The 24,903-nt window shown below is 50.5% G+C and overlaps 2 protein-coding genes across 3 annotated transcripts; one reads left to right on the plus strand and one right to left on the minus strand.

Moving 5' to 3' along the window:
- Positions 1 to 7,940: 7,940 nt before the first annotated feature.
- Positions 7,941 to 20,683, plus strand: BEST1 (bestrophin 1). 2 transcript variants are annotated; one of them, XM_026850792.1, is made up of 10 exons: positions 7,941 to 8,127; positions 10,509 to 10,668; positions 11,525 to 11,619; positions 12,001 to 12,234; positions 13,291 to 13,445; positions 13,985 to 14,062; positions 15,545 to 15,697; positions 16,607 to 16,687; positions 17,398 to 17,549; positions 17,914 to 20,683. In XM_026850792.1, the coding sequence occupies exons 2-10, from the start codon at positions 10,517 to 10,519 to the stop codon at positions 19,106 to 19,108; spliced, it is 2,295 nt and encodes a 764-aa protein (XP_026706593.1). In that variant the 5' UTR covers positions 7,941 to 8,127; positions 10,509 to 10,516; the 3' UTR covers positions 19,109 to 20,683. The 2 variants fall into 2 exon arrangements, with proteins under 2 accessions (XP_026706593.1, XP_026706592.1); XM_026850791.1 differs by lacking the exon at positions 7,941 to 8,127 and having other exon boundaries at positions 10,427 to 10,668.
- FTH1 (ferritin heavy chain 1) lies at positions 20,553 to 23,133 on the minus strand. The gene is made up of 3 exons (XM_026850793.1): positions 22,959 to 23,133; positions 21,867 to 21,992; positions 20,553 to 20,896 (listed from the first exon to the last, which is right to left on the minus strand). Exons 1-3 carry the CDS (start codon positions 23,007 to 23,009, stop codon positions 20,732 to 20,734), a joined length of 342 nt encoding a protein of 113 aa, XP_026706594.1. The 5' UTR covers positions 23,010 to 23,133; the 3' UTR covers positions 20,553 to 20,731.
- Positions 23,134 to 24,903: the final 1,770 nt, after the last annotated feature.

Raw genomic sequence — 24,903 nt, forward strand, 5'->3', positions numbered from 1 at the left:
CCGGCCCGTCCTAGCCAAGCCAAGCCCAGCCAAGTCCGGCCCTGCCCCGTCGCGGCCAATGCGGGTGGTGCCGCGCAGGCACCGAGGTCCCGAAAAACCGTTTTTCTCCGCCTCACGGTCCGTCGTGTTTTCCTTAGAGCTGCGGCCACCCGAGGTGGGAACCGCACCCGCCTGCCCTGCTGTAACAGCATTAAAAACATTTCAAAGTGATTTACTTCGGAAATGACCGACCCACTCCGCAGCCCGCCGCTGAAATCATGAGGAGCTACAGTTCTAGAGTTCACCCTGTCACTGGGGCATTAGCCACAGCAGAGAGACCACTGCCACTCACAGCACTGCTCCAGGTTGTGCACAGCATGTTGTCCCTGTCCCCCGGGGCACGGCTGCCTGCTGGGAACAAAACTCCTGCTGCCACCCCAGTCCCTCAGCGGATCCCACAGCCACCCCTGGGTTGACAGCACTGCAATTTTGGCAACGGTGCCTCTGTTAGACCAAAAACTGCCCCTGCCCTCGCAGGCCACCCTCAGTGTGTGTTTTCTAGGTCCGTCCTGCCTGCAAGTTTCCCATTGCTTCCTACCTTGCCATCATCCTGGGCTTTCCTCCGGACAGCCATATCCCCTCCGAGCCTTCACACGCAGGGGCAGCTCCTGCCCTGGGCTCAGCTGACCCATCCTCTGCCTCGCTGGCAGACACAGAGGCAAAGGCAGGTGAGTTAGACATGGTGATCCCTATATCCAGGGCAGAGTGCCACCGTAGATACTACACGAGGAGCAATTCCCTGTCCCAGCTTCTCCTGGGTGTCCATGTCACCTCCAGCCTTGCCCTGCCTCATGGCCAGGATCCATGGTGACAGCAGAGGCCAACCCCATGCTCCGAAGTCTCGGAACAAAGTGTCCAAGAGGTTTGTGTTGGTGGCTGTAACCTTTGTTATCTTCAGGGAACTTTTGGGAGGAGGGGAAAGATCTTCAGCTTTGCAAGGCAGCACCAGAAGTAATTAGTCTTTGTAATTATTAACTCCCAAGGCCTGGCTAGCAGGGAAGGGGGGGTCCTCAGATTAGAAAGGTAGAACTTCCAGGATCCAACAAAGACAGGAAGAAAGAGAACTGATAATGCAGACAGGAAGCATTAAGAGAGGATGTGTTGGGGATGCTGAATCCCAGCCACTTGCAAAAATAACTGGTTGCTAGGTGAGAGTGGCATGTGCTCCCCCTCACTCCCAGCCCCAAAGGACAGGCAGAGCTATTGAGGAAGCCTGGACGGACCCTGAGATTTCTCCATAACCAGATAAATGGACTGGCCCAGCAGAGCAAAACTCGGCAGGTATCACTCCTAAGCTGAGCGTTATTGTGCAAGCTTTGAGGCAGGAAGAGCTGCTGCCTTCTCCATGCCCTTCACACAAGGCTGGCTGTCCTCCAGGCTGTACTGTGAAGTGTCCCAAAGTGACCAACGCAGCACCTGGTGAGACATAGACCCATCTCCCACCTCTGGTCTAAAGAGACAACAAGCCACCAGACAAGTGCAGCTGGGAGCTCTAACCTGGCACCGTCCTCTCACACCATGGAAGTACCTTGCTCTCTTCCACATTATTTCCCATTTACATTTCATGGAAGCTGAAAAAATCACTGACTTCTGGGTAATAAAGTGTCATAAAATCCACTTTGCCTCCTGCAAGTCTCCCAGCATGGCACATACCTGTTGTGAAGGCCCTGACATGGTACCTCCCCCAGGGCCATAGGCATTTTTAGTCACCCTTTTCCCCCGTATCTTGCTCACTTCCACTGCCTCTGCTCCCTCACTCGTACCCACTCACCCCCACTCCTCTCACATCCCTCCTGCAGATCCATCTTGCCAAGCTGATGACCTCCCTGACTCTTCACCTTTTGTTTCTCATCCTCTCACCTCTTCCAGGCAAAGCACCATCTTGCTAATACTTTCTATGTCTTCTTGGGGTCCAGTCAGGTCCCTTGCTCCCCACAGCAATTTTCCCAAAGGAAAGGACCCCCCCAATCCTTCCTCTGGGTTTCTCAGACACAGGGGTACACTTGTGGCACCCCATTGGGTCCTCTGACCCCGCTCTGCATCTCCAGCCTGAACAGCTCCTCCAGCACCCCAAGCAGAGCCCTCTCACTTTGGGAGCCCCTCCACACCATTCCTCAGTGATGTCTCAGCCCAGGCTGTGCAGCTACTTTCATATTCCCTGCCAGAGTGCCCACATCTTCCACTGAATGGGTCATAAATGAAGAGCAGGACTCAAAATCCAGAGTTTGGTTCAAACAAGGTCCAAGACCACCCTGCAAAGCAAAAGCAGCTCTCAGCTAGGACACCCTGCACAGTACAGATGCCTCCTAGTCATGGGAGAGGGCTCAAGCCTCCTCTGGGCTGCCTTGTCTGCTTGTGGATCCAGATCCTACTACAATAAAAAAAAGGGGGAGAAAAATAATAAAACCCCAAAACCCCAGACCCAGGCTGCAAAGGGAAGGAGGAACAGGGATTATCTCAGAGCTTGGAAAGCAGGACTACACCCCTGACCCAGCAAACACAGACCGGATGTTATTGCTGTGAAAATGAGAATGAAAACAAATGGCCTAAACCTCCAGGCTTCATCCACCCCCTCGCTCCCCTCCCTCTCGCCTGTCTCAGCCAGCTGCGCAGCATGTTTGCTCAACTGGCTGGAAGAACTTTAGCAAGGGTCCTCTGGGATCTCTGGGTCTAAGATCTCCAGTTTCATAGAGAGGATCTGCCTTGATCACCCAAAAAAGCGCAGCCCCTGTTCCAGGGCAACAGGGTGAAAAGACTGAAAACGCATAATGCAAATTTCCTGACCCAGAGCCAGAGAGCTGGGGGGGTGGCTGGCCTGGGACAGCAGTGCTGGATTGCTCAGACGGGTGCTGCTAAGAGCAGTCCCACTGCGGCACTGAGCAGAGATCCAGCAGAGCACTGATGTTCCTGCCAGTTCTCAGCTGCAGACGGCTGGCAGAGAGCAACCTCACACTCAGCAGCATCCTTTGAAGGAAGGGTTCAGCCTGAACCCAGGGGAAGAAATACCAGATGAAAAAGGAAGAAGAGAAGCTGGGAAACCCAGAGAGAAAGTGTGACTGTCCCTCAGCTTTTTAGGAAGGTCTTCCTTTTCTCTGGCTGATTTTGTCACTGTTTATCCATCCAGAAACTTCTCAGTCCTGCATCCTCCCCATAATGTCTGCAAGGAGGGAGCAGGCAGTCCCTTGAAGTGATGTCCAGGAATAACACATTTGGTCCTCTCTTTGGAAACAAATCCCCACCGTGGTGGCTAAGGCAAGAAAAGGGGAACTTCATTAAGGATATATTTCATGTCTATACAAGCAGAATATGCAACATCAGAGGAAGAGGGAGAGATTTGTTACCCTCCAGGCCTCTGTAAAATAAAATGCAGAGGGTCAGACAGAGATCAGCACTCAGATTTGCAGGGAGATACAGAGCTACAGATACTGAAACCTCAAAGCAAGAGAGTTGTGCTCATATACTGCTGATCTCTCCTGGGCAAAGACATATCTTGATTTGTCAGGGAGTGATGGAAAAAAAAAAATAAAAGGCTATGAGGTACAGTCAGTCTGTCCGTGTACTGAGCTGTTTGTCCAGGATTCCCAGGGATCCTGCAGCCTGGGCTGTGCCATCCCAAACGGCTACTTATACACACACATGCCAACTCCCCCTCACAGGAATACGGAGCCTAGTGCTACCAGATGGCTCTTGATTTGCCACAGAGCTGGGAAAAAATAGAAAGACACGTAAAAAGCAGTAGAGTTGGCAGGGACATAACTTCTTCCACGAGAGCAGCAACTCACCCCCTGCATGTCAGAACAGCACATAGTCCTTGAAGAAAGAAATTACCACACTGAGCTTGAGTGCTAGGTAAGGGAACAGGCAGCACCTTTAGTGTGTCCCTAGCTCTCAGAGGCCCCCAGGATTGTACAGAATTAGTGATAAATCCTACACATAAGGGGAAGAAGTTTGAGGGTTCTCACGAAAAGGGACTGAGGATCACTACATCATCTTCAAACATTCAGCACCAGCTCAAACCTCAGAGTGAATCCTGTCCATGTAAAACAGCACCTCCTCAGATACCTTCCACTTGTTTTTTAATTACATCAGATTCCAGGGTAGAATGTCAGTGTGAGAGACCCCTGATGCCAGCTGCCTCTGTGTCTGTCTCAGCACTGAAACTGGAGAAGGGAGAGGGATTTCACCACGCTTTGGGACACATGGCGTCCTTCTGAGAAATGCACTTGTTTTTCTCTGGCAGACAGTATGGATGGCACCGTGCCTTTCCCAGACAGCTGCAGCTAACTCAGGACAGAGAGTGGCCCTTTGGGGTTCCAAAAGCGGGGTTCATTTCCCATCACAGTAACTCAATCTCCACAACTGTAAAATGGAGAAAATTAGAATGATTCCAGAGCTGTGAGACTGAGGATGGATGTCAGCACCTCCTTGCTTCCTCCTCTGCTTCTGTGCAAGGCAGGCTTTCAGACCAGCATCTTCCTCAAGGCCTACAAGGACTGAGGCCACAGGGGATGGGAAAAAAAGATCCAAACAGCGCTGCCACGCTGGTAGCCCCTCAGCTATTTCCTTCTATATTAAATTCCACGAATATTTCATGCTGTGCTAACAGCAGCGCTGAACCACACCAGCTGCCAGTTGAGCTACTCTCAGAGGAGGGCAGCAGAGTCCCCCAGATGCCAGCACATCCCTCCACAAAGAGGTTTTGCTTTTTTTGTGTTAGCTCCCTGAGGTGGCTCCTGAACAGCTCCAGCAAATATCTCTCATTTTTGTCCCCCCAACCTGTGCGGGGATGAGGGTTCAGGCACTGTGACGCTCAAGATCTGTCTCAGCCTGCCTGTCCACTAATTTCTTCTCTCTGGATACCTCCTAAAAGGACAAAATCATGGAGCAGCACCCTTGCATGGACTACCTTGTTTTGAGAGCAGCTCCACACCTGTGCTCTCCCAGCTCATACCCACATTCACTGAGCTCTTTGGTGTTCCAAGACATTATCATGATCCTGAATCACTTAGGGACCCTCTCCCAACCCTGTGATCCTGGCCATAAAAGGGCTTTTTGGGAGCAGCCGCAACCTAGGAGCAAAGTTTCAGGGACCTCATACCCCAAAACAGAGCAGATAACACAGCAAATACACCTCTGAGGGACAAGACTGTCCTGGAGCCTCAGCAAAACCAGGGCACCCCACCTCCTGTCCCAGATGCCACACACGCAGGGGCAGCCACAGCAGTGTCTGAAACAACACCCTGCCTCGGTGCTCATCCAGGACCAGCCTGCAGAAAGGAAGGACAGGTGGGGTGTTTCGGTCCCGGTGAATGCTTCTAGGATGCCTAGAGAGGGCTCCAGGGAGACCTTAGAGCAGCCCCCAGGACTTAAAGGGGCTACAGGAAAGGGGGGAGGGAGTCTTGATCAGGGTGGTAGGGATAGGACGAGGGGTGACGGTTTCAAACTGACAGAGGGAAGATTTAGATGAGATCTAAAGAAGAAAGCTTCCCTGTGAGGGTGGTGAGGCCCTGGCACAGGCTGCCCAGAGAAGCTGTGGCTGCCCCCTCCTGGAAGGGTTCAAGGCCAGGTTGGACGGGGCTTTGGGCAACCTGGTCTAGTGGAAGGTGTCCCTGCCCAGGGCAGTGGGTTGGGACTAGATGATCTTTAAGATCCCTTCCAGCCCAAACTGTTCTATGATTCTATGATTCTCTTTCCCCCTGAGCTGGCAGGTGCTGCTCATGATAGTAGGCGCAAAGCTACATGCTCCCTCAGTCAGTATGATGACTTTGCTGTGGTTGGGCCAGTGAGGCAACCCCGTACTCACCAGCCTCTGGCTGCTGATAAAAGCCCTTATCTAGTTCCACACCTGGAATGTGAGGCTGTTCCAGTGGCCCTTCATGTGCTCGCAGTTCTCCTGCCAGGTCTCTATCTCATGCTGCAGAAGAATCATGCTGCCTTTTTTTCTTTTGCATTGCCCTCCCACCTACCCCAAGCAAATCATCCCTGGCAGGGGTGCTCCGGGGTCAGGGAGCTGCAGCACACCCAGGGATGCAGAGTGTTCATGCAGGAAGGACTCTGGCAAGGCCAAGTGCTCCAGGTCCATCCTTTCCCCCTGCAATTATACCTGTTCTCCTGACACATAGTGTGGAAACCTCCCAGCTGCATGGCTCGATGTGGTAACTTACTCCTACCAGATGTGTGCCCATGTCCTTCTGCATATCATGCGATCCAATACAGAGAATCTTCCACCCTGAGACTAGCAGAAGCCAGGAGATCTCCATGGTTTTGGTGCCAGGTAGAAGAGCAAGGATTGTTCCCTCCATTTTTGTCAAAAAGGAATCAGGACTAAAGGTAATCCAACCACACTACAGCCCACACCAGAATTAAAACCTCAAACGCTGGCACTGAGTCCAATGTTTTAAACTGTCATCTCCCCAGCATCAACAGCAGTTCCCAGGACTGCACCAGAAACCCCACAGTAGACAGATTCCAGGCAGCACCTGCTTCAGAGAACAACACCCTCTCCTGATCTAGGCTCAGCCACACAGAAAGGAAAAACCTACAGTTTGGACAAACTGATCCCCACTGCTGATACTGAACAAGTGTCAAAGACACAGACATATAGACCAGCACAAGAGGAAGTTGGTTATTACAAGAACCAGCTCTTCATTTATTTTCACTGGAGACTCTGCTGCCTGCTTGCTGGAAAGACTTGTAAAAAAATACATGTGGCGACCCCACAGAGCCTCACCGAGGAGCCTGGGTCTCCAGCTGCTCCTACCTGCAGGGATCAGACCAACGCTCCCTCTCCACGGCGTCCCACGGCCGGTTAAATGATGGTCAGGAGGGTCAGAGCACACTTACAAAGTTGTGCCCAGGTGGTGAGACAAAGCCGTGGCTTGGCTTAAGGCTCAGAGCAACTCCTTGTCTCCAGGACACTGAATGTTGTAGCAGCTCGGCAAGAGGTGTTTAGAGGGCAGATGTTATTTCCATGGGCAACAGAGGCAACTTCCCAAAGGAGTGAGCAGAAAGGCTATGGAACAACACGGAGCTGCTCCTCAAGAGCTGTGGGCTCTGAAGTCCTGTGCCTGTGGGCACAGGGTTGCTGCCCAGGAGCCTGCTGACAGTGAGGGCTGCATGCCACAGCAAGACTAACTTGGTAAGAAAGGATCTTGATTCAAAGCCTCATGGAAGGGGAATGTCTTAAAGACTTGACAGGAGAGATTGCAGGTGATGGTCAAGAGTAGGATGGTCACAATTTTGAGGGCCAGCTTGGGAGCTGAAAACGGACTGAGGACCCTGGAGAGACAGAGGCAAGGAGTTCTCTGGCTTAGTGGAGGCTTCAGGACAAAGGCAAGGACCGGTGTTTCTCAGGGTGGCATGCAAAAAAGAGCAGTGACAGCCCCTGAGTGCTACCGGAGAAGCAACTGGAAAGGAAAGTGAACACATGGAAAGTGTCTTAGGGAGCCAGTGGTAGAGCTGAAGTCCCCAGCATCCAAACCACAGCTAGAATTGATGGCAAATGCATCCAGGGGCAGCAGAGATGGTAGAAAGAAACATCTGCTGAGAGCCAGGCAGAGCATTGCCAGGTCCTTCACTGACCTAAGGAACTAGGAGTTTCCCCAGGGAAGAGAGGGTGACACATTTACAGCCTTTGTGGAAAATTCCAGCCCTACTTAATCTCCTGGGGCTCCTGTAAGATTGTGACACAGAGAAAGGGACCAAACAGGAAAGAATTAAGAGGAAAAATGCCTCTCTTCTGGCAGCCACCATAGCTGTGCCAGGAGTTAGCAGCGGCAGCTGCGGAGCAGCCCGCCCTGCCTCCCCCTCCTCCAGCCGCCTCTATAAACACGCAGAGCTTACTCAGATTAGAAGGGAACAGGGCAAAAGACAACAGAGTCTCTTTTGTAATGAGGAAGGATTATGGCATCAAGTGACCGGCTGCAGCTCCCAAGTGGGTTTCAGGCTCCTTAGCACACCGTGTCTGTCAGGTTCAATCCCCCCATGAGCCAAGGAGGCGGGCCGTGGCGTGGGCCACAAAGGACCCAGCGAGGACACGTGCGGGACCAAACCTCCGCAGCCTCCAGCGCAGCTCAGGAGCCCATGACTGTAAGTATCTAGTCCTCTGGAGAGCAGATAGATTCCTTCCAAGATCCATCTTCCTGGCTATCCGTGACCTCCTCTCACTCCATCTGTCCACTCTACCTGCTTGCTCTCCATCCTTGCGATAGCTGCTCGTGTCTGTTTGCCATCGCACGTGGTGGGTAACGCACCTGAAGCAGGCGTGCTGTTGCGGGCTCTTGGTTGTTGTGGATTCCCACGGTGTGATTAGTGTTAGCTCACCTCCGGGTGCAATAGTTAGTCCGGATGGATCAGGCAGGAGGATGCAGACAGAAGCAGGCAGCAGCTCCCTGGGGTGTGGGCTCTGCAGGTGCTGCACGGGGGATGGCTCTTCCTCCCCATACCGACTCTGGTGTGCCAGTGCTGTGGTGAGTCACTTCCCACCACCTACCTCAACCTCAAATGGTCCCTTGAGTGTGTCAGCTGCTGAGTGACATCCCAGGACAATCCCACAGGCAGGCAGGGAAGTGCCTTCGCCATTTAGGGCTGGAGGAAAAAGCACTGGGAAAAGCCCCATATCCTGTGCCTGAGCAGAACTGCATAGAGGTGCATGACATCCATTATTTACATGGACAAGAGCTGAAGTTTTCCATGTTTGGTAAAAAGTGACTCTGTATTTGAATTACGCAACAAAGAGTCTCCCTGAGTGCTTTCAAGACCCAAAGCATAGAGAAAACAGCCAACTTTCTGTAAAATTTATGGGTATTTGCATACATTTCTCATCTGTATAGCCCATGTGTGTGCAGTCTCTAGGGTAGTTAAAACCCACTCTTTTAAGTCCTGTGCACTGGCCAGAAATACATACGGAAACAGCGTGAATGTACGAGGCAGCTGGGGAGCCCTGGGCAGGGCAGGTCCTCCCACATAACCTGTGAGAGGGGACTCGAGGAGAGGTAATGACAGGGAAACCCAAAGGAGGAGCAGCATGGAAAAGCCAAAGCCAGGACAAAGATGCTATTTGCTTGAAGTAGCCAACAAACCAGACTTTGCTGGTTTTCTTCACAGCACCAGCAGACTGGGACCTGAGTTGTCCCCACCTGACTGTAAGTCTTTCACTGAGATGCTTAAATGAGGAGCATGGACACCAATTTACCTGCCTCCAGCTGCTGCTACAGAGCAGTAAGGTCTGAATTGTCCCTTAAAGGGCTTCTTTGTCTCCATCATTCAGGGAAGAGCCCAAGGCCCCATAACTATGAGCATTATTGCCTCTGTTAAGTAGCAATGTCTAATATTTTGGTAACGTGTTAAGATTTAGAAATGCCTATAGTTTCACACCGGATAATTATTTATAAACCAAGGGATCACTCACCTATCTGCCTGGCATGGATTACATGAAATGAATCAGCAACCTAAGGACTTTTGGGCTGGTTTTTGGTCTGGTTTTGTGTTGCTTTTTTTTTTTTTTTTTTTTAAAAAAAATTCAGGTTTATATGAATGTAAGTTGGATTATTAATTGATGATAAAGAATTATTTATCTAGGGTTAGACTAGAAGAAGAGCAATGGGGATGCTGCATGATTGGGAAGCATTTCATGAGCCTGAATGCCTTTCTTCTTCTAGCGTGATTTATTGTGCAATGTATGGTTGAAGGAGAGGGGAGGTGGAGTTACTGGAATTTGTGCTCTGTGAGCCTGGCTAAACTCCATCCCTCAGTTCTCTAACAGGGAGGGCTGTTCTGCCTGCAGGACTAGGACCAGCACAATCCAGATATGGCCCTCAGCCCAAATTTAGACAGCTACACTTGTTGGGCAAGTACTACCAAAACTGTCAAATCTCCAGGGGTACCTTCATCTGGATCAGTACCAAGAAATCTCTCCTTACCAGGGTTACTGCTTTCCTTTGGGTTGTTTTTTTTTACCAGCACTATTCTGGGAAGACACTTCCTAACAAGTAGATTTACAGAAACAACATATTTGAAGGAAATACTATAAAGAAAAAAAAAAAAGAGGGGGAGGCAACTTTGGAGTTTGCGACCCTGAGAATTAATCTTAACTGTTTTCTGGAAGGGAGTGGCATGTGGGCTCTGTCCTCTCCAACCAGCCAGCCCTGCATGAAACCTGACAATCAAACACTAGAAACCAAGGGCTCCACCAAAAAGTATCTATCGTTGTACCAGCTCCCATGCAGCTCAAAGACAGGAAAAAGAGGGCAAGCTCATCAAAGTAATTGCCTACCATCAATTTCCTACTGGTTCTCTATGTCACTGACTTCATTTTACCTGTCTTTTGATCTCAAGTCATTGTTTCTTTCTTTCTCTCATCCTTCCTTCCATCTTGCTTGCTTGCTGGGACACGTGCAGTGTCCCTGTCACCTCCCTCTGTGCAACCTTGCTGGCAGCTTCAACATCTGCTCATTTTGTGTCTCAACGAGGACCTGTGATGACAGTCACATACACCAACCGCGTGGCTGACGCCCGCCTAGGCACCTTCTCACAGCTCCTGCTCCAATGGAAGGGAAGTATCTACAAACTTCTCTACTCCGAGTTCCTGATTTTCATCTCTCTCTACTTCACCATCAGTCTTGTCTACAGGTAAGCACCCTTACACAGCCCCTCACTCTCAGCCTCTCCTGAGCAGGACAACAGAGCAAGGAAGTATTGGGACAGTGGTCGTGGTGAAGAGGAGCTGGCCAGCCACTCCCCAGTCACAGGAGGAAAGGAAAGGTCGTTCCTCGCTGTTCCAGTATGGCTCAACAGCTGACAAATTTCCTTTTTCTGTCCTGGGAAGGAACACAGTTTCTCTTCCCTGGGATGAAGAGTTGTATTTGATGATGACCTACAGAAGAATAGCGTGTAGATCAGTAGAGACCAAGAATGAATCAGTATTGGAGATGTCTCACAGTGGGGAGCTTTAGGAGAGAGTTTCCCTCATTATATACAAGCAATCTACATTTTTGAGAGCAGACATCAGCTCTGGGACCACAGATCTACGATGAGGCAACTATAACCTTGGCTGGTCTGGTTTTGGGGAAAGACAGGGAGCTGCCCTAGCTTGTTCAGTCATGGGAGCAGGGAAGCAGCTCTAAGAACGAGACAGGAACTCACAGAAGAGCAGAGCTTGGAATGATGTTCTGCACATCCAAGCTCTTTGGCAAACCCTTGATACCACACAGCACTCTCCCAAGTGAGAAAAGTAGGGGTGGTCCCTGACATCAGGCTGCACCACTTAGCACATGCTTTGCCAGTGCCCACCTCTGGCCCCTCTGGCCTGGGCAGGAGGGTGTTTGGCAGAGGTGAGTTGGTGTCCCAGGCTCGCCAGGGCTGCTCACATTGTCCCCACGGCATGGCAGTGCTGTGACTACCCTTCCCTTGCCAGACTCCTACCCCAGCAGGCCCAACAAGGCACAGACTCTTCTTTGAGACCAATGCTTCTGTTTGTGCCTTTTAGGCTGATCCTGAGCGAGAGCCAACGGCTGATGTTTGAGAAGCTGGCGCTCTACTGCAACAGCTATGCTGAGCTAATCCCTGTGTCCTTCGTGCTGGGTAAGGAGCTCTGTCTAGCAACACACAGGGAGGGGAAAGGGACAGAATTTCTTCTCCCTGGGTTGGTATAGCTCTGCAGGCAGGCAAGATTCGCTGAGCAGATCCCTCCCTCTGCCTTTGTAAAACTCCTCAAGCAGAATACATTGTTCTGTGTTGCAGCTCAGGTATGCCCCCAGCACTGTCCAGATGTATTGTGGGTTCTGCCAGGGGGGGCAGGCACCAAGTAACACTAAATAAACTGTGAAACTCTTAACTTTAGAATAGAGACCTGAACTGACCTCCAGGCATGCCCGCGCTCACGAGCAGTATCAGACTTTCTACACATGAGTATTTACATCTCCCACTCCTTTAGGACGGCTAATTTGATCAGCTCACCCCTAGGTTTCTACGTGGCTCTGGTGGTGTCTCGCTGGTGGGCTCAGTACGAGAGCATCCCGTGGCCTGACCGGATCATGAACTTGGTTTCCTGCAATGTGGATGGGGAGGACGAGTACGGGCGGCTCCTGCGTCGCACTCTCATGCGCTACAGCAACCTGTGCAGCGTGCTGATCCTGCGCTCAGTCAGCACTGCTGTCTACAAGCGCTTCCCCAGCATGGAGCATGTCGTGAGGGCAGGTCAGTACTGCTACTGCCCTCTGGCACCAAGCAGACAGCACACCGTGCTGCTGTTTTGGGGAAAAAGAGCCTTGGAAAGGGCCACATGACCTCCACATTGGAGATGGGCTAGTGCTGCAGTGTGCTCAGCTGATGTCTGCAGCTGGTGCTAAGCACCTGCTCATGCCCTAACTCTGCTCTTCTGAAAAAGCAACTGTTTGTGCTTCCCCACTGCACAGTATGCTTGTGCCTAATAGTCGCTGGAAGGCTTGTTTGAAGGATGAAGGGTCTCTGCCCAAATTTTTTTACATAAGGAGAGTGTCAAGATCGGGATTGTGAATGTGGATATGCTGCAGGGCCGAGGGCAGCCCTGGCTGATTAGATTAGGGTGACTGTGGTGCAGCAACTTCACTGGGAGCTGCTTGTCCTGCACTGGGAGCGTGCATTGGCAGAGTTCTCTGCAGTAAATGACCCTCGGCACAGATCTACGGCAGAGCACGAGCATCCCCCTGCCAAGTGGTATGCTTGTCCTCCTTCAGGGCAACAGTTTTCCACTAGGCAGGTGGGAACTGGAGCCTCAGACCTCTGACCTTAACTGCTGGGCTCCCTGAATCCTCTCTGAAGATGTTCCTCAAGGTACAACATGTCCCAGACTGCCTAAAGGGATATGTTGCACCTGCCCTAGTCAGCTGGGTTCCCTTTGCAATCATAGAGAAAAACAGGCACTTCCAGTACACAAGTTATCCCATTCTCAACAAATATCTATGTACACCAGTCAACTGCACCCTCAGCAGTACTTCATCTCCCAGCTGACTGTGATCTGGTTGGATATGCTGCAGACATCTAAAGTGAAATGAAATAAAACCTGCCTCTCACACTTCTATAACTCAATGTTTTAACAAGTAGGCTCATCCTCCTCCTATGTGTCTCCTGAAGGCTGAGTGACTGTGTCTTTGATGTGATTTTTAAGGAGATCTAAGATGACCACCTGAGATTTAGATGTTTTCATTTCAGACAAGATCAATTCCTTTCTGCCCTCTGTAGCCATCTCTCTCCCATCTGCTCTTTTCCACCCAGGTCTCATGACACCAGAAGAGCACAAGAAGTTTGAGAGCTTGAATTCCCCCCACAACAAGTTTTGGATCCCATGTGTGTGGTTCTCCAATCTGGCTGTGAAGGCAAGGAATGAGGGGAGGATCCGTGACAGCGTGCTGCTCCAAGGCATCCTGAATGTGAGTGGCAGAGGCAACAGGCAACTGTTTGAGATTCTCAACCAGCCCTCTGGGTGGAAATACAGGGATTTCCAGAGTCAGGTCCGGAGCAGCTCATCCTTCCTGGTATTCACATGCAGGGAAAGTCACACTGTTTCTGTTGCCTGGAGTGAGATTCATCTGCCCAGAGAGATCTCCCTCTGGGCTATTTATCTAGACTCACTGTATAGTCAGGAGAGAGAAATGGATGCTCCTGAGACACTCTGTGCACAATCTGTTGGCTGCTCATTTTGTGAGGAGATAAACTCTGCTATGAAGTCAGCTCAGAAGGGATCTTGGGCTCAGATGGAGATCCCCAAGCAGCAAGGAGTTCCTCCAGGGCAAGCGTGAGACCTTGCTCATGGTCTGCTGGGTGACACTTGGGCACCAAGGGAACAGGAATCCTGGATGAGCCCCCCCCAGTTCCAGAGGAGGTTTGAGCAGGACAGAACAGGCTGGTGCAACAAAGGGCAAGGAGATGCAATGTTATGCTGACAACCTGTTCCTCTTCCCCGCTGCAGGAGCTCAACACCTTGCGCAGCCAGTGCGGGCGACTCTACGGGTACGACTGGATCAGCATCCCCCTGGTCTACACTCAGGTGAGAAGGGATCCCCCACAAGTATTGCTCCACTGCCTGCCTGTGTGCACATTTACACCCATACCTGACCCACACACCAGCCACCGGGACCACTTATACCCACGGACACAGGTCAGCTCTCACATATGTAGCTCAGCAGCACACACCCAGCCCAGCCTGATTTCCCTAACTCTGACACAGCCACTGCTACAGCAACACCTGCTGTCCAGGGGTAGCTAACCACCACCTGTGCCACATAGGTACACGGAAAACATACACAGACCCACTCCCTGCCACCACCTTGCAGGGAGGACGACCCTGAAGCAGTTTCTTCCTATTCAGCAGAGCTGAGATCCACCCACAGCTCTGAGGGAGTTGTGCCACGTGTGCTCAGCTGTTTAATAGCCCTCTCGATGCAAATGCAGCTGCTTCAGCACCAACTTGCTCCTTTGTCTCCTACAATCCAGCTGCTCAGGTAACACTAACACACTACTGTGAAACAGGAACTGCTTCTGCTCATGCAGTGCTGAAGGTTAATGGGGAACACACTGGGAAACTATATTCCTCCACAAACCAGTGCCCTGCACACAAGGAGCAAAAGCAATATCATAGCGTGTCTTTGCCCTCTCTGCAGTACACAACCCTTTTTTTTTTTTTTCTCCTCAGAGGTGCCCATCCACAGTGCAAAGTCTATCATTCCAGGCACTCTCCACCCTGCCCATCATGAAACAGCTTTGTGCTGTTCACTGCAAGGAACTGCAGGGCTAGCTCAAGAGTCTTGTGATGCTGGGTGTTTGTTTTGAACCCCCTTGCCTGTTGCGTCAAGAGACCACGCGAAAGTCTCAGCTGCTTTTAATTTGAAAAGGGGAAGTTTCCAGTTCCGTGATTACAGAGAAAAGCGCAAAGCTCATCGTAGCCTGAAATCTGGGTAAACAAGCAGGGAAATATAAAAAAGGCCCAGTGTGAGGACCAGGAAGGAAGGAGCTAGTTCAGAGCTGGCAGCACTGCCAGGGTTCCCATCCCTGACTTGAAAGCAGCCTGCCAGCATGGACTGAGCTGCGAGGGGCTCAAGACAGCTTTTAGGAGAGGCAAAGACAAGAATGAAAAGAGCTCACAGCATCCCTTACTTCAGAAACAGAACAACCACACAGCCATGTGTCAGTTATTTAAGCTCTTTCCATCCAGGATATCACAAGCATTCTTCTGCCACTATCTTTCTGTGATGCCTACAGAGATTCATTCTATGCTGTCCCTGGAATGACAACAGAGTGTATGGAACAGCTAAAGGGAAAAGGGCATATTTAAAGCTTTCTGCAGTGAAAATACATCTTCCTGCAAAAAGCAGAGGAAAAGCCTGTCCTAACTGAATCCAAGGCTTTCAAAAGGCTACAAAGCCAGCAGCTCACCGCTGTTCAGAGATGTGTGGGGCAGAACTGAAGAGATGCTGGAAAAGCAAGCTGGGAACTCAAGCTCCTCTGGTGTGTCCCCTGGCATCTTTCCCAGGTGGTGACCGTGGCTGTTTACAGCTTCTTCCTGGCCTGTCTGATTGGGCGGCAGTTCCTGGATCCAGAAAAAGCATACCCTGGCCACGAGCTAGATCTCTTCGTGCCTGTCTTTACATTTTTGCAGTTCTTCTTCTACGCTGGCTGGTTAAAGGTAAGTCCAAGAAAATACATCTGGAGCTGGAATTTGACCCAGCCAAGAGTTTTTCCCAGTGTGCGCTCACCAGGGACCCAGCTGTGTTCTTTGGCCTGTGAGCAACATGCCAGGTGCTGGCAGACAAAAGGGGAGCCAACAGGGGCTGAGGATTTGCCAAGACCTTCTCAATTTCCAAGTGTCTCTCCCTGGAGATCAGCTCCCCATTTCCTAAGCTTTGGTCCTGACTAGTTTGGGGAAAAAGGCAGTGGGCCACACTTGACCTGTAGTGGTGGTCCGTAGTTGCAGGAGGGCTATAAGAGCAAGGGGCAGTTAGTTATCCATGTGTATCAATGAAGGGTCTGGAGTGGCTGAGGGAACTGGGGGCGTTTAGTCTGGAGAAGAGGAGGCTGAGGGGAGACCTCATGGCCCTCTACAGCTACATGAAAAGAGGGTGCAGAGAGGGGGGATGAGTCTCTTGAACCAAGGAACAAGCGCCAGGACAAGAGGGAATGGCCTCAAGCTGCCCAGGGCAGGGTCAGGCTGGCTCTGAGGAAGGATTTCTTTGCAGAAGGGGCTGTTGGGCGTTGGAATGGGCTGCCCAGGGCAGGGGGGGAGTCCCCATCCCTGGAGGGGTTGAAGAGTCGGGCTGACCCAACGCTGAGGGATCTGGTGGAGTTGGGAATGGTCAGTGTGAGGTTCATGGTTGGACTGGAGGATCTTCAAGGTCTTCTCCAACCTTGACGATTCTGTAAATGTCTCCCAGCCACTGGCAAGTTTCCATTTTTAACCCACCACTTTTTTGGAAGGAACAGCCTTGCCTGGAATTCAAGGGACACCACACTTGACTCTGCCCAAACGGCCTTCTCCCCACAGGGAAAGGGGCAGGTATGACCGTGATGACCTGTGCTATGCGCTTTCCACATGCAGGTGGCTGAGCAACTCATCAACCCTTTTGGGGAGGATGATGATGACTTTGAAACCAACTGGCTCATCGACAGGAACCTGCAGGTAAAGTGAAAGCAGGATCCTCCAGATGAGCCCAAGGAACAGAGGAACAGAGGCAGGACTGCACCTGAGGGTTTAACAAGCCCCATCAGTGCAGTCACCAAGTTCTCCTGCAACACCTCTGCTGCTCACCTCCCACGCCTGCAGCGGAGCATCCCCGTTACCCTTCTGCTTTCCTCCACAGCAGCCAAGGAGACATCCCAGGCTTCTGGAAGGATGAAGGGCAAGATCTTTGCCAGAAAGACCCTCCCCCCACACACACACCAGGGAAGACAGGGCTTTTGGCTTATCTTTGTACACAGAGACTGACTGCAGCTTTAGTCTGTGCTCTGGCACATAGGATGGATCCAGACTGCTCATTTCACACCCTCGCTACCTTTGAACAGCACATTATTCCTGCCTCTCCCCAGCTATTCCACCCTGTGTCTGTATCTAAAACTGCCACCTCTGTTTTCTTCCACACAGTTACTCTCCACCTTCAGCCTTTACGTCCTAGTGAGCATATTGCTTTCCGGTCTCCTTTAGCATTATTTTCCTTCCAATTAATCAAATCTTTTCATGTGAAAAACAATCCAGGTGACAGGAAACCACATAGCAAACTTGCCTCACTTCCATGCTACATTGCTGCCTCCTGCCCCGCATTCCTTTGTCCACTGAAAACAGGCCCACGTGACACTGCTCACTCCATGTGACATTCCTGCTGTCCCCTCCAGGTCTCCCTTATGGCAGTGGATGAGATGCATCAGGATTTACCCATTCTGGAGAAGGACCTTTACTGGAATGAACCTGACCCCCAGCCACCCTACACCGCAGCCACCGCCGAGTACAAGCGCCCGTCATTCCTTGGCTCGACTTTTGATATCAGGTGAGTGCAGCCACAGGGGGTCAGAACAGTCCACGTTTACACCTTGGATCAGGTCTCATGTGGGATAGACTTGAGTAAGAGCAAGCAGGAATACCTTTCTCCATAATCTGTGAAATCTTGCTCTAAAATACTTTTAGGCTCATCCAAAGACAATCAATAGCCAACATCCTCCACAGAGAAAGACGACTCTGATCTCTGTCCCCCTTCCCCTTTACTATGAGCAGCCCTGTTGTGGTGGGCCTAACACACCTCTAATGGCAGTAGAGGAAAAGGCTTGCCCCTGGCAGCAGCATTCCCTCAGCTGCCAGCCTCTCCACCAGAAACCACCTTTTTTGCTTCTTAGACCCCTTTTGCCTTTCCTCAGCATGCAGAAAGAAGAGATGGAGTTCCAGCCCCTGGAGCAAATTAAAGAGAACGAGGAGGCCAACCACTCCACACCGTTACTGGGTCACCTAGGCCGCCTCCTCGGCGTCCAGTCACCAAACTTTTCCAGGTCCTCTTCCCGGATGAACCTGCTGCGCAGGCGAGGAGACCCCACATCTCCCTTCTCCCATTACATGTACCAAGACATGGGCAAGTCCGGAAGCCCTTGCAGCATCAACCAGCCAAGAGGAGACTCCAGCTCACAGGAACAATGGGACAATGAAGATGGAAAACTAAGGGAGTTTGATGCCTTCATGTCAACCCCATTTTATGAGAGACCTGGTTTCTACAGTGCTCCACAGACACCCATCAGCTCTATCCCCATGATTTTCCCCTCTAGACGCCAAGGCCGCAAGAAGCCTCCTGCACTCTCCAGCATCGCCGCGTGCTCGACTTCTCTTCGGGATGTCATTGTCAACTCCTCACCTTCCAAAGTCAGTGATACATATAAGAGCCAGAGCTCCCTTGGCTCAGGTGCAAAGGAAACATTTATTTGGCCAACAGATCGGGGCAAAGGTCCTGATGCACTCGTAACTGTAGAAGAAAAGAGCAACTCTAATAGTAAAAGCAGAGAAGCTGTCGCCACAGGAAGTCCAGGAACTCAGTCAGCAGCATCAGACAGCCCTAAATTTCCCTTGTTAGCAGAATCCCCAGACCACGAGGCACAGGGTAGCTTCAAGAATCTGAAGAGCTTAAAAGCTTCCCACCCACCCTGGCTAACCCTGGAGAACACAGCATCAGCCACTCCCAATTCTGAGAATTCAAGTGCCTTTCACACCCCCAGTAACAAAACCCCTGGAGGCAGTGCCTCCCTCTGCTTCTCCTTCACTCCTGTAACATCTCCAGTGCTGGAGAGATCCCACCTGGGGAACGTGGGCCCAGACACTCGCAGCCTAAGTTTAGAAGATGCAGCCAGCGCTCCGGACCAGCAACCAGCAGAGGTTTCCAGGAACATGAGAGATACTGGAAATGGAAGCACTGCTACTCCCCCTACAAAAGAGCCAAGAAGAGCAGAGAGTCCATCCCCCAATGACTCTGGCATCTCTCTAGCTGAAGGTGACTATGTGGGGCTAATGGAGGTGATCACAGAGAGCAGCGAAAGCACTTGTGAAGAGCAGATAGATCAGTACAGCTAGAGACTGAGGGGCACACGCAGTTCTGTGGCGCTACCTGCTGTATTAGTGATATCGTGGTATCTTTACACCTGGCCACACCGGCACTCGCCCAGAGACAGGCAGGGCAGCCAAACCACCTACTGCTGGAACACACAGCTAGAGCCCAGCCTAGGCTAAAACCAGAACTAAGGACACACTGCTACTGGCCTCGGGTACAGCAGCAGGCACAACTTCAGTGTTACAATAACAAAATAAACCAAGCCCCTCTCCATTTCTAGCAAAAGAACAACTAAGGCTTTGAGGGTTAAGCAGTAGCTCAGTAGGTACCAGCCTGGAGCACAGGTACAGCCCAAACCCAAGGAGAACTAGTTAATAAAAGGATTCCTGCCCCCTCCTCATCACAGCAAGAAACAGAACTTGGGCTTTATGTTAACATTTGTCACAAGACTCATGACAAGTCTCAGGCAGGACTTGGCACTACTGACAAGATACTGCAGGGAAACTAAGGGACAGAAGGAAGTCTCATCATTTCTGATGCAGACCCACAGTGCTTCTCAAAGTCACACCCAGCTCATGTTTTCCAGCACTGGAAAAGGAATGGGGTAAGGCAGGGCAAGTGCCTACACCAGTACAGAATGCTGCAGCCAGTGGTCTCTGCCCAGCACATTGCTTCCTTGTGAAATTCCACAGCACATCTGCCACTGGTTTGTGGCAGTGCTCAGAGAAGTCATCTGGATGACAGCAGACACCACACAGCTCTGAGTTTTTACTGTCTTCCCTAAGAAAATAAAAGCAAGGCTGAAGGCCTCCGTTTCATTTCCTCATTTGTTTCCATGCAACAGGAATTTAGAGAAACTGTTTTCCTACTTCTGCCTTCAAAAACAGCTGCAAATCTCATATGACAGGGGACACATGACAAATTTACCTCCCACACCCCTTCTGATGCCTTCACAACAGCTGCCTCCCTCTCCACCTACCCAGTACCACTCCTAGACTTGGGCAGAAGTCACCCACACCCGCTACAACTCCCAGTTCTGGTCCTTGAGACAAGTTCCTGCAGCACTGCTGTTTCAGTCCAGCCTGATTTCTCTCCATGCACAAGTGTAGTGCTATTTGTTAGATAAGGATGATGTTTAGCAAGGCATGAACCCCCCCACTTCAAGAGCCTCATCTAAATTCACAGGGACCACTTCAGGAAGCCCAGACACTCAAGTCTTCCTTTCCTTACATGTTCCTGACAACACCTTCAGTGTCAAAGGCATTTAAAACACAACTTTAGTCAGCAAGCAATTCCTGCAGTAGATGCCACTGAACTGGAAAAAAAAATATTGTAAAAACACCCAAGTAGAACCTGATCCCTCTAGTATATTCCTTCATCCAACTTAAGATGACTGTCACAACAGAGACTATGGACCGCAATCCTGCAAGCACAGGCCTCTCGCTCCTGAGAGAAACAATAAAAAGCCAACTTGAACTAAGTCACTTTATTGGATGGAGGGCAATACACAAAAAACACAAGAGAAAAGAAGGGTGATATTTGGTACAGAGTGAGAACTGTTTATCTAGATAGCTGAAGATGCATGCATGGCTGGACAGTAAAGTAGAAGTCCCACTGAAGCCCCCAGGGTGGCTCTCGGCAAGACTTCAGCTCTCATTGTCACTGTCCCCTAGGGTGTGCTTGTCAAAGAGGTACTCTGCCATGCCATATTTTGGTGCCCCCATCTTCCGCAGGTTGGTCACATGGTCACCCAGCTCTTTGATGGACTTCACCTGTTCATCCAGGTAGTGAGTCTCAATGAAGTCACACAACTGAAAGGGAGACAAAAGAGTTTAAATTTAAGCCTGGATATCCTACCAATCCTCTCTAAGGAAAGGATAAGGTACAGAGTGACAAATTCTAAAGCTGCAGAAGATACCCAAGAGGAAGAAGCCTTTAGTTTTGCCTCAGCAATGCCAGAACAAGAGCCAAATGAGGCAGGCTTATCTAGGCACACTCGCTCCAGAACTCCACAGTACAATGTCAGCTCAAAGTCCCCTCTCTTCCTCACTGCAAGCAGCATCAGGCAAGTTTCTGAACATATTCAGAAGCCCCCACTGCATAGTACTTGAATTCTGACAGTGAGGATTTCACCTCTAGAACAGTCCAGCTATGTTCTGAGGAAGTCCCTCTAATTTACACAAGACACTTCCCAGTCTACTTTGATTCAGACACATGCTAATCTCTTCCTGGTACTAAGAGGCTTCAATCCAGCCTTGCCAATAACTTCCATCTGTCCAGAAACCTGTATTTTCAGACACTGTATTCCAAAGTGTCAGGGCTTTTAATATTCAGAAGCAACTCCAAAAAGATTATATGACAAAGGCCTTGCAGGCATCCACTGGCTTAAAGTCAGAACTCATCCCTCACAGCAACAAGCCTTCTCCATAGAGCTCAGCACTTTCCTTCTTCCTGAAAGAAGGATATCATTCACATGAGTGCTCTCTGTTCCCAAGGGCAACAGAAGGGTTTGAACAAAGTGATGCACCCACTGTTCTGGCCTCAGCCACCCCAACACTCTGCCACTGATCCGGGAAAAAGATGGCAATAACTCTACCAAAGGGCTAAGGTACAGGCTGACACCCGGGCCGGTCCCTCTGGAAAACCTGCACCACTAGTTCACACCCTTTTTTCACCTTGAGGAACAGCAGGGACACACAACTGGCCCCCAAACGCACACAATTAGACACACACAAGCACCCTCATTGCAGAGCGACATTCTCAGCTTCAGCATCCACTTACGTGTGGGTCATTCTTTTCAGTTGCCAATTTGTGCAGTTCTAACAGTGACTGGTTCACATTCTTCTCCAGGTGGAGGGCACACTCCATTGCAGTCAGGCCATTCTCCCAGTCATCACGATCTGGCTTCTAGAAGGGGAAAGAAAGCACATGATCATGTTTTCTGTAAGCACCCGCAGACCATCAGGGAGCAAAGTCTTTAAGATCAGTCTCAAAGCCTGATTAGATCAAGTTCAGGCATTTCGGTATCTTCAAAAGCTTGGCACATGCAGAGCACACTCTGAAGAGAACTGAGCACGTGCTCCCAAGTCCCAGACCTGTCCCCATTCCCCAGGTTCTCCTCATGTTATGTTCTCTGAGCTCTTGTAGGCAAGACAGCTACTAAAGCTACTTTCTTCCCCCTCCTGATATAACCTACAGCTCAAACATCTGTCTATAAGCAGGCAACGAGCATCCTCTCATAAATGAAGCAGTTATGACACTGGTCCAGGCAAGTGCAGTCTTCAGCTCCAACTGTCTAGTCTTGAGCCTGGTGTTTACAGGTACTCAGACTTTCTGGTAAGCCAGGGAATTCTCCTCAAGTACTCATTGTTTTCTCCCATGAAAAGGCATCTTGCATTAAACTGGCCCTACAACATTGCTTACTTTCTGCTGTTCCAAATAATGTTAATTTAAGTGATTTCAGGAAAACGGTGCTATGAAATCTTGCAGTGAGCCATAACAAGCAATTGGGAACTTGAGACTTCACATTCCCATGGCAAGTGAGTTCTCTACAAAAGAGCATAGAGAACACCCTTGACATTAAATTTAAGGTAGATGAATCAGTTGTATTCTAGATACTGCAGCAAACCACCCAGGGCTAGGCATCCTCCTCTTACACAGGAAATACTTTTTATTAGTCAAATTACTACATGTCTAGATTTTTGGGCTGAGTGCCACACACGGATTGCAGCCATGGGGTATATGCCTACGTACTGTCAGCTGCTGCTCCTTCCAGGTGAGGACCCAGAGGGAAATTCATCCCCTTCCAGTCTGGAGACAGACCCCAAGTCTAGTGCTGCATGAGACAGGGCAACCCACAGCTCCACTCCTCACCTTGATGTCCTGCAAGAAGATGCGTCCACCTCTCTGATTCTGTAGTTTCATCAGTTTCTCAGCATGCTCACGTTCCTCATGGGACTGATGCAGGAAATACTTGGCAAAGTTTTTCAGAGCCACATCATCCCGGTCAAAATAGTAGGACTGAAAAATAAGAATTCATATGCTCAAAACCCCAAGCCCCTCACTCCAGCCACTGCACAAAGCCAAGTCCATACCGTGACTTCAGATGTGTCTCTGATGACCCCTACTTCAAGATGGCTGGAGTCCAAGCTCAGGCTACAGCAAGGCAATATGGCAAAAGTCGTCCCTTAGTGAGATTTTCCCAACCAGGATTAAATTTTAACCTCTGTCCCTACCATGAACACTAGGGACACAAATAAATGGTATCTATGATTCAGTTCTGAAGATACAAAACAAACCCCAAAAAGTTACTTATTTTTCTGAGCACCATTCAAACGCCTTAAAAAGCCTTCTTTGAGGAGGAGAAACCTTCCCTGCTCCCTTTGTTTGCTCGAGTTTGTTTACAATGATCAAGTCAAAGTTCTGACTTACAACACCACTTGAGGATGGCCAAGAACTCTAAGGCACTTCTGCAATAAAGATGCAGTGCTTCCTCAGGCTTATCAGGGATTAGATTAAGTAGTACACTTTCTACTCTGGTGGTGGGGGAAGTTAGTATCACATTAAAAAGACAAAAGCTTAATACATATTCAACAGCAAACACAAGGTCATCTTTTTTGAAAGCTGAAAAAACTGTAATAGTAGTTAGAAGCCACCACACAGCTTGTTTGTTCTTTGGTCAGAGCCATTAGGCAGGATTCAAAGGAAAGCTTTGTATCCACTGTCAGTTATTTACCAGAAAAACTACTACAAAATTCTCGGCTCTTAAACCAGTAGCTTGGAGGTTCAAGACAAGACACTGGCGCTTGTGTGCCACTATCATCCACCAACATAATTACATTCAACTCGTGGCTGAGGTTCAGACAGTCACAGTAATGCAGAAGCAAGCTGTAAAGTTCCACACCTACATGCCACAACATACTACAGTGTCACCAGAAAGTCTCAAGTTACCTGCACATCTAAAGGACCACGACTGCTGCACAAAGGTCAGAGCTGCTGTTTGGACCCAAGTTATTTATCTCAGCTATGGCTAAAAAGTGAGTCTCATGCTAAGGGAGACACCCAAGCACAGTGCCAAGGAAACTACGGATTCCTACCGATTCACTTCAAAAACCTTGCCTCACAGACAAAAAAGCCTGTGGGAAAGGTGCCAATCGCTTCGTTAGCCAACTCCTGCTATCCTGCCCAGCCCCAAGGGCAGAGCCGCTTGGAAGCTGCTGAGCTGTGCTGATAACAAGTCCGCCAAGGGCAACGGACGCAAGCGGTAACTGAAGTTCGCCAACGAGATAAAGGCCTCACCTACAGAAAACAAGCGGCCGCCCCACCCCCTGGGGAAGGCCGAGAACGCCTCAAAGGAGGAGGGAGGGGGGGGAAGGAAGAGGAGGAGGGGCGCGGCTGCGCCCACAGGCACCGCCCGGCACTCGGAAAGCCCCGCAAGCCGGTCAGGTAGTTAGGGCATCGTGTGCCGAGACAGGGACTGGTCCCCTGTGCAGAGCCCGGGCAGCGCCGGCACACTCCCCACTCGGTGGGGAGCACACTCGGGACAGGCAGCCCCGTCTACGCCTTCAGTCCTTGCAAGATCCTTCGCTCGTACCGCTACCCCACGCCCCCCTACCTTCCCTTCCCCTTCTTCCGGAAGGCCTCACACAGAAGGTGGGACGCTTCTTCCCCTTCCCCGGCAGGGCCCAAACCCTCTCAGGGGAAAAGCCTCAGCGGGTGGGCCCGCCTCCTCCCCGAGTCTGGTCTAACCTCCCTGCCCCTACCTGAACGCAAGCGTTCCCGGGTAGGCCTGAAGCGCGCCCTCCCGCCTTTACCCCCC

This window comes from Athene cunicularia (genome assembly GCF_003259725.1).
Source record: "Athene cunicularia isolate RWA chromosome 5 unlocalized genomic scaffold, athCun1 chr5_part3, whole genome shotgun sequence".
In the NCBI taxonomy this organism is placed as follows: domain Eukaryota; kingdom Metazoa; phylum Chordata; class Aves; order Strigiformes; family Strigidae; genus Athene; species Athene cunicularia.

Coding starts and splice junctions, on each gene's coding strand:
- BEST1 (XM_026850792.1), top strand. CDS start 10,517: ATGACAGTCACATACACCAACCGCGTGGCTGACGCCCGCCTAGGCACC. Junction 12,235..13,290: donor GGAGCATGTCGTGAGGGCAG/GTCAGTACTGCT, acceptor TTTTCCACCCAG/GTCTCATGACACCAGAAGAG. Junction 14,063..15,544: donor TCCCCCTGGTCTACACTCAG/GTGAGAAGGGAT, acceptor CATCTTTCCCAG/GTGGTGACCGTGGCTGTTTA.
- FTH1 (XM_026850793.1), bottom strand. CDS start 23,009: ATGAAACTACAGAATCAGAGAGGTGGACGCATCTTCTTGCAGGACATC. Junction 21,993..22,958: donor TCTTCTTGCAGGACATCAAG/GTGAGGAGTGGA, acceptor TTCCCCTTCTAG/AAGCCAGATCGTGATGACTG. Junction 20,897..21,866: donor CTGAAAAGAATGACCCACAC/GTAAGTGGATGC, acceptor TCTCCCTTTCAG/TTGTGTGACTTCATTGAGAC.